This window comes from Garra rufa, chromosome 19, assembly GCF_049309525.1.
Source record: "Garra rufa chromosome 19, GarRuf1.0, whole genome shotgun sequence".
NCBI lineage: Eukaryota > Metazoa > Chordata > Actinopteri > Cypriniformes > Cyprinidae > Garra > Garra rufa.
In genome coordinates, this window is record NC_133379.1 from 12,925,706 (window position 1) to 12,935,334 (window position 9,629).

General features: G+C 39.2%; 1 protein-coding gene across 1 annotated transcript in view; it reads left to right on the forward strand.

Moving 5' to 3' along the window:
- The window catches only part of jade2 (jade family PHD finger 2), a 118,980-nt gene extending 111,455 nt beyond the window's left edge, over positions 1–7,525 (forward strand). The window contains exon 11 of the mRNA XM_073824123.1: positions 349–7,525. Within this exon, the coding sequence (XP_073680224.1) occupies positions 349–1,085 (737 nt within the window). The 3' untranslated portion in view covers positions 1,086–7,525. The remainder of the gene's footprint in view (positions 1–348) is intronic.
- Positions 7,526–9,629: the final 2,104 nt, after the last annotated feature.

Consider the following 9,629-nt stretch of genomic DNA (forward strand, 5'->3'; position numbering starts at 1 on the left):
AAAATCGCAAAGTTTTGGACATGTCCAAAAGAGATGGGTCAGAGAGCCTTCAGCGGATTTGTCTGTGTATGTTTTTTTAATTTAGTTTTTATTTGGTAGCCATTGACTGCCCTTGTATGACTGACAGACTGCAATGGTTAATCTTTGTTTGTGTTCTACTGAAGAAAGTCTCCAACATCTTGGATGCCCTGGGGTCAAGGTCAAGGTCCAATCCTGGTGCTACATACCTTTTAAATAATGCTGGACGTGTTGATTAGCTGGTTCAGTTGTGTTTGATTGGGGTTGGTTGTAGCTAGGTTGAACTCACCTGGTCTTTAGACCCAAACTGAATGTCTGTGTCTTCCACAGGTTTCTCCAAATCCTTCCCGCTGGACGGCTCGCTGTTTGACAGCTGGCTGGCTCAGCCCGTTCACATCACGGCCGATAACATGCTGAGCCAGTGGTCTTTATCCGGAGAGACCCGCGACCCCTCCGGCAGCCTCCTGTCAGACCAGCTCCTGCAGGGCGAGGAGAGTCTGCTCAGCCTCATGATGGACCACTCCATCAAGTCCACCTGGAAGACGCCTCAGCTGGGCCGCAAGCCGAGGGGCGCGCCACGCAGCCGTCGGAAGTCCGTCTCGCTTCCGAGAATCGGATCTGCTGTTAAAAGCAAGATCTGGCCTGAGGACCAGCGTCCCAAACGAGGAGAGCGAGTGCGCCACGTACACCACCATCACACCCGCAGCAGCGACGGCAGGCCGGACCCTCTGCAGCCAGCCATATCCAAAATGGACTCGTGTCACATTTCCGAAGAGCGTGGCTCTTGGGACGCCGGTGCGGACGTTGGGGATACGGTGAGCGACAAGCGTTCCCAGGTGGCCTTGCGTCTGCGTCTACCTAGACAGGGCAAGTCACGCTTTAAGAGCGACGCGACGGAGGCCAGCACTGGGAACACCAACTCGGCACCCGACACCGAAACGGACGGCTATTTCTCTGACGCGGAACAGAGTGACAGTGAATTGCGCTCGTTCAGCCGGAAGCTGCGCTTGCCCCAACTGCATGCCGGGAAGGAGGAGGTAGTGCGGCGAAGCGTGCTTGCCTCCTAAAACCGTTTCCGGATGCCAGGGTGTTGCTGTAGGAGACGCGGCCTCTCTCCCGTTTCTAGACCTTCTTTTCTTGCTTTATGTGTCAGAGTATATTAGTCCGTCGCCTACATTTATGCAACCATAACCATTTGTGCTTGACAAACGAGAAGAAACGAAAAAGTCTAAATGAACACTGTCGGACGTGTCCTCTTGGGAAGCAATAGGATCTGTCCTGTTACAGGGACGATGACGTGGGCATTATGACGTCTGTTCAGGTTGTGTTCGTTTTAGATGAATACGTCTGTCGTGTGTCTCCAGAGGATGCGGCTACTTTAAAATGATGTACAGAGAAGATATGATAAATAAGCACAATTAGCCGTCGGGGAATGTAGCACACGTGTACCTGTCGTATCCACCGCCTCATTTGCTTTTACAGAGACTAGACTCACACTTGAGTGTAATTCTTCCGTAATGCGTGAATCTCACAAACGTGAAGCCTGCTGTAGGAACCGTGCGACAGCTGAGCACGTTTTTTACATTTGGTCAATCTGTCTCGAGTGGTTTGAAGTTGTACATTTGGTTGCTTGACCATTTTTGATTACCTCTATCGATGGTATTGCAAAACACCAGTTGTGTACTTTTTATTTTACTTCGTTTAATCACGGTGGTCACCTTTGTGTTAGTGCGCACAACAAATTTTCAGTCATTAATGGAAACCTCAGTTTCTTGGCTCATAAAAGTCTCTTTATATATTTAGAGCTGAATGCGAGTCGAATGCTACCCAGTTTTCCCATGTCTGCACTTTTTGGCATCTGCCATTTTTAATTTTGTCAAAAAATGCTATTTAATGAATGCATTGGTGTATCGTTAAAGCTCTGCACGGGCCTCTTATCAGAATTCTTGGCCCGAGTCTGGCCTGACACCGACCTGAGCCCATCTTTTTTCCCCATTCTCCCAAAAAAGCGCATACTACTGTTTCAGCTATTAAAATTGTTCAGTTTTGTATGTTATGGCATACAAAACTGATTATTGCTTTTTAGTAAGTTAATTTAGAAACTCATTTGGAGCCTTGTTTTGTTCATTAAATGTAAGTTTTTGATTTTTAAGCAGCCAGCGGCAGACAGTGAGTTGATCATAGCCTATGTTTGATAAATTTAGCCTTTTCAAATCACGACTACCTAAAATAAAATCTATAGATATTAATCAGTTCCAGCATATCACAATGTTTGTTTAAATGTTTAACCTACATAAATGTGCGCCGTTAGATGCAATTCCAGTCATTTGTGCGGAGAGGAGCTAAAGTGTCCGCATACAGGACATAGAAGCACCAGCACGATCATTTGCATGGGAAACAACTTAAAATACACCATCATTTTTGCTCATAAAGGTAAGAGTAATACATCTTTCAGAACTGTAAAGGGTGTACGTTTATTTATGTGCACTCACAATATGAACAAAACGTTGTGCTTTTATAAAATAAAGAAAACAAACAGAATGCACTTTCTGCTATCTCAGTCACTTTGAACAGGAGCGCTTGATTTGCACGGCAAATAGTTTTCTTCACCATAATTGATGGATGTCTAAAAAATAAAAATTAGAATCCTGAAACAGGCCCGAAATCTGAGCTATGATGTAAAAATTGGCCGAAGCCTGGCTCTAGGGGCGTAAATAAGTCGGGGCCCGTCAGGCTCAGGCTGAAATGCTGGGCATTGGTATCGTTGCGAAACTTCATAACCATGCCTTGAAGGTACTCAAGAAATTTCGGGACAGCGCCACCTCATGGTCAAAAATGATAATGAAATAAAAAAAAAAAATTCTACTTTTGATTAGTTTTGCCTATTGTTATGAGACTTGTCTTGATAGGTTCCTTGGATTACGCTGGGAACATCCATTACAATTATGGCATAATCAGATGAACTTCCTGTCTGATTTTCACCAAATTTGGCTTGGATCGCCTTCAGACCATGCCGGCAAAATGTTATGGATTTCATGTTGACAGACAAAATGGTTTTCGTTTAACGCGCCAACCAATGTGATGGCATGATGCCAGACTGCATCTGAGGCTGTATCTCCGCAAAGCTTTGACATATTGACACCAAACTTCATGTGTGTCACTTTCACCTCACATTGACCACGCTACATCACTTTGGTGACAGCGCCACCTATTGGTCAAAAGTTATAAACCATTAAATTATAATACTAATTGTTGAATTTTTTAGCCAGTTTGAGTAAAATCACCTTAAAATGTATTTTACAATTAATTGTTGCATTTGGTCTGATTCTCCCTGCCATTCTTGTTCCTTATTCTGCCTGTTTGTGCTTATATTTACATTTAGACTTAAGTTATGTCTAAGGAATCTTCATGTAGCTTAAAATGTGCATTAGATATCAGTTTTTGATTCAAGAAGTTTCAGAACCATCTTAAGCCAAGACACTAAGGTTTCCATAAATGTCTATGTGACCCAAAATTTGTTAAGTGCCGTGACACAAAGATGACCACTGTGATTAAAAATGGCGGTTTTGCAATAAAAGAAATTTAAAATGGTCAATCAACTCCATTGAACCACTTGTGATAGTTCCAGTTACAACTTATTACAATGTCTGTACTTTCTTGGGGGAACTTTTTAGTGAGATTCACTCTCATATCTGGCTCTTTCTCTTCCACTTGTTTCAGTTCATTTATTTAGAAAGAACCGTTGTTGTTCTCCATTAAAGCGTGCCTTCTGTAGTCCCCAATCAAATGAATAATCAGAATGTTTATCTGTTTTAATACAACAATGGCAATCAGAAACGAAAACCTGCTTGGTCCAAAAGCTTGTATGTAAAAGTCGAGGTCGTAGAGATTCTAGGTGCCTAGAAAACAGCATCGACCCAACAATGGTAAAGATCATCAATCCTGCTTTAGCGACGTCCATCAGTCGAATTGGATTCGCACTTACAAAGTGTCCTCAGGCTTTGCTAACGTTGTCACTCCGATTGTGACGTCTATTGAATCAACCCATGGTGTTTATCTCAGGGTTATAGAGAAGAAGTGATTGCAATCATCTGAAAAGCTTAAACCTGTTCATTCACAAACAACAAGCGTTTCTTTGACAAACGTCGCGTCTTGAGATGTGTAATGATGAGTTTCTTTTCTTTTATTTGCATGATGATGCCAAAGAAAAGTAAGTCAGCAAATGCTCTGAAGTGGATGTAAACTTTGTGTCTGGATCTTCTGAAGATCTCAGCCTGCACTGATGTCCACCTGTACACTCCTGGACCGCATCATCAATCCAGCATCGTCCTCATCCGCCGATGCTCCGTTTTGTTTATGAGACAAACGCAACTGATATGTAGCTTACGTGATGCGTGTCAGTAATCGAAGGGTTAGTTCACCCCAACAAGAACAGTTCTGTATTCAGTCTTGTCGTTCCAAACCCGTTTCGCCATTCTTTTCCATACAGCGAAAGGGTCCAAAAAGGAGGGAAAAAGTAGTCCATGCACTACATTCCAAGTCTTCTGGTTTCTTATGATGCTCAGCCCAAATTTAAGCATCTATTTACCGGAAAACATTCTGGTTATCTCGGCAAGTTTGCATCGAAACCAAAGGACTTTTATCAGAAGACTAGTCGCTGTCATTTCGTGCTCCACAGAGGAGTCGCACGGGTTTGGAACGACACCCGCGGTGGACGAACGACGGCTGAATCGTTTCACTCCTTCACTGGCTCAAACCGCGACGGCCAGAGCACAGACAGCGACCTGTACAGATTTTATGTATCTTAGCTGCTTCAATAGGGACTAATCATAGCGCTGGTCATTTGCCGTTCTCTGGTTCAGTATGCACCCAACGCAGACATGGAATACTGTGCCTTTAGTGACCTAGTTTCAGCCTCCTGCAAGAGTCCACGCTTCTTTATCACGCTTCGTTGCCGTTCGTGTACCAAAACTATAACATATACTCTACGTAATCTCTGTAAATGTTCAGCTTCTGTGCAATCATTTTTCAATCCCTCAACGAGAATGATAGAGTAGATCTCAACACTCGTGTGTTGCTACTTCAACAGCAAAGGGTAACTAGTCTCAGCACTTGGTTGTTCTTTTGTCTCTGTTGGCTTTCCCTGAAAGAGAGAGACCATCAAGGGGTGTGTGATATTGACAAAATTATATCTCTATTTTCTGGCATTTTTGTCGCTAATGATAATTAGACGATATGGCTGGTTTATGCTCGTCATGGCTCACAAAGACAAACTTTTTTGCTGTACATTTTCCATCTCAAGTGGCATTTCTATGCAGCTCAAAAGTGGCATGAATGCATTTACACTGCAATTACAAATACACTGTGTCCTAACCAGATGCGACATGTCCACACCCAACCAAAAAATTAGAAAACTTAAGAAAAACTCTCTTTACTAGGTAACTACTTCAAAATATATAGGAGCACAAGTCCAATCTTCCCATCACTAAGAGCTACAGTATGCGACTGGACAAAATCAATCAAATTTCACAGCCAATCAGAAGCATGAATGGGCGGGCTCTCTCTGGAAGTGCATTGCACTCATAGCGAAATGGATGTTTATAATCAAATTCATAAATAATAAACCTTATTAAAAGTACGTAATGAGTGACTGACAGCATTTTTGTTATGAAATACACTTGTTGGTGCACAATAAGTCAACAGTTTGAACGTACCATCTATTGTTGCTTTCAGTGTGGCTATAAAGGTTATGCAAAATGATAATCAAACTCATATTAGACACTTTTAACGTTGAATAAAGCACATAAGTAAATGCGATTATCATTGTTATAGGTTGTACGTTGTTACAGTGACAACATTGAAGAAAATAGAAACTTTTTAAAATAGAATCTGCTTTTGTGTTGCTGATGTGGCTGATTAGAACAAACTCAGATTAACATCAAACAAAAAAGATAACTTTTAGTGCGTGTCACAGCTTCGTGTTGCATCTGGTTAAGACACAGCGTAAGAACGCAAAGTTAATTGTTTTAAAAATAACATTTACAATTTATTAATATTAAAAATCAATGAATATGAAACTAAAACCACCAGTAGGTGGCAGCAAGTCACTTGTCTGAATGAGTGAGTCGTTGAATCATTCCCTCAAACGATTCATTCAAAAACACAGATTCATTCAGTAACGAAGCACCACTGGCTTTGTTTGAAACTATGTTGATCAAAATAGAGCAAAAAGAGACAAATCTGTCTGTCTTAATTCATTTAATTAAAATATAAAATTCCAGTGGAAAACAGCACTTGTGCTCATGTGTATATTTTGAAGTAGTTACCTCATAAAGAGTATTTTTTTTGCCTTTAAACCTTGATTTTTGGTCATTCTACTAGGCTACATCATCTTTTTTGGTTGGTGCAAAGTGAGGGACATATTTGACAATGTCAGCTCTCACATCTCTAAAACAACAGTTATTACATTATCCTCGAAGACACGTATCGCACACAACTAAGACCCAGCTTTTCTTTTGGGTTGAGTGGTCAGTTTTAAGCAGTTCTTGCCTTCTTAATCCATGGAGAAAGTGACAGGGAATATATGAATGGCTCATTCATTCTTCTAGTTTAATTTATTATCGAAGAAAAGTCCTATTTCATCCACAGAAATAAAGCCAATTTGTAGGACCATTAGCCTTTTTGCATTTGTAAAGATGTCTGGACATCTTATTATTATTGAAATCAGCATGAATAATATTCATTACAAAACAGTACTTCTACTTTTAAGCTTCTAAGGGTTTGGTTAATGGTTTTTGGTGAAGTGTGACCCTCACGAGCGTCACCCAGATATCGCTCCGTTCAGATCGTCCTGCAGCGCCTCAGAAACCCGTGGTGAAAGATCTCACTTGTTCAGCTGCAGCTTTCGCTGTCATATCGCAATCCGAACTCTCCTGTCCTGTTTACTATGCAGCCAAATTTCCCCACGAGCCCCTGTGACCGAGCCGTTCTTTCAGTCTTTCTCTGTTGAAAGAGTAGACGAGGCGCAGGAGAGGCGAAGCACTTGTAGTCCATTAAGAATCAACACGTGTCTCTCGACATCTTCCGCTCGACACGGTTAGGATACGATGATATGAATGTCGCAGGAGTTTATCCTTCTATGTTCTTTGTTTCAAAGAATGTTGTGCCATTTGTTAATAGCAGAGAAAACTATTGAACATATAATTAGAAAAAAAGAAAAGAAGAAGAGCTATTTTAAATTATTTTAGGCTTTTTTTGCAATATTTATTTTCTTGTATTGGAAATCTTTATAGAAGGAAAAAAGACAAGTATTTTTCATCAGTGCAAAAACCTATTTTTTTCCTTTTTGTACATTTTCCATGTTAAGCAGTCTTTAGAGCAATATAATGTTCATGTGACTGTATGTGCATGCTGTTTGTGATGCCTTAATAACAGCTCCCGTCCCATCATCGCCAGCGCTCGGCTGTGGTCGACCAGTGCAGTCAATAAAGCTGTGCTTTCTGTCTAACGTCTCTGTGCTCTGTGTCATTACTCAACACACAAAAACACAAACATACCCAGCTTTCAGTAGCAGTTCCTAACTGTCTTTAAGAGGGAGTCATTGAATCATTCGCTCAACTGATTCATTCAGGAGCAAAACAGACATACTTGCTGGTCTTAGGTTGTTTGTTAGGCTTGTTTTTGTTAAAATGTGAAGAACTACGATGCACAATTAAAATGTTTTACCCAAACTGATGAGATATGTTAAGCATGTCCAAGCAAAAATTGTCGAAAAATGATCAAATGTTTTTTTTCTTAAATGCATTCACACTAACAGACTGGAAACTTGGGATTGCGTTTTCATTGAAATCTGATAAATGAAGAAATATCTAGTGCATTTAAAGGTGTAGTATAGTGTACTTTTAATGTAATGCCATGTCAGCATCTTCACGGCAAAAACAATTTAAAAATACAAGTATAATAAGTACAATAAAACTTGTAAACAAACAAACACTGAGAAAACTTACTTGACTTTTTCTGGCGAAATGATGCTAAATACCGCTTTAAGTGAGTTCAGTGCGGATTTCAAAATACATTCCGAGCCAAATATATGAACATGCCTTATCCTAAAATGCATGATCAGAAATAGATGGATATTTATAATGTGTTAATGTCAAAAGTGTAACAAAATGGCAGAGGTGGAAAGTAACGAATTGCATTTACTCGCATTACTGTAATTGAGTAGGTTTTTTGTCTACTTCTACTTTTTAAAGAAACTTTTTGTAGTTTTGTACTAGTTTTGTAGAAAATTTTGTAGTTTTACTTTTTAGTATGTTTTGAATTAAGTATTGTACTTAACTACATTTTAAATCTTATCCGTTACTGAGTACAAATAAATTAAATTAAATAAAACAAAAATTGTGCGTGGAGGAAAGGAGGGGATCGTGCACCGGAAACTATCTGACAATGGCACAGTTTTTTTCTTAAATACTTGAATGTGCTTGAGCCATTTTGACTCAGTTTTGCACTACTGTTTTAGTGTTTAACAAAAGGATGCTCTACTGAATCTACAGTTTATGCCACATTCAGTGGTTGTGATGTTTAATGTTCCATGCGATCATTTGCACTAAAATGACTATTTCCCTAAATGTTTTATATGGTTATTTATTTTTATTTTTTTATTATTGTATTTATTTATTTTTTTGTATTTTAATTTGTAAAGTTGTTTATTCAATTAAAAACAACCAGGTTGTGATTTATATCCCCTTGTCTTTTTTGAACTGCACTAGAAACCACCACCACCCCTGCTGTTCAAAACATATATTACTCAGTAAATTTTACTCAGAGTAAAATTTTAAATGAGTTACTTTTTACTGGCATATTTTATTACTCTTTACACCTCTGCAAAATGGTCATTTAAATGTTTTTTTTTTCTTAAATGTATTGACATAATTTACTTATTTTTGTATTATAATACCATGGAAATAAATTACAGAAAACAATTTAAATAAACTGTAATTTTAAGTTTCTAACAATTAGAAACAATTATTTTGCTGCCAAATAAGTTGAATAAACCTATCTGAGATATGATGGCAAAGCAGGAAATGTTAAATCATGGCAACTTGATTGCATTATTATGACAACATTAGGTGCAAGTTTAAGGAATAGTTCACCACAAAAAAAAAAGAAAAAAAAAATATTGGATGAAAATGTACTCATACTCCAAAATGTAGATGAGTTGAGTTTGTTTCTTCATCAGATTTAGAGAAATGCAGCATTCCATCACTGTCTCACCAATGGATCCTTTGCAGTGAATGGATGCCGTCAGAATGAGAGTCCAAACAGCTGATAAAAACATCACAATAATCCACAAGCAATGCTAAGAAAACTGGTTTGTAATTGCCTTAAAATAACAACACATGTAAGCACTGGCCTCCTTTTTCAGTCCAGAATGAATATTGCTTTTAGGTTTTTCTGCAAAATCTCTAAATTCAATGCACATCAATTATGCGTCTTAAAAAAGTGGTTTGCTTTTGGCAAATGTGAATGTTTCCACCTAATTTGAATATATTCAACATCCCATCACTGTCTTACCAATGGATCCTCTGCAGTGAATGGGTGCCGTCAGAATT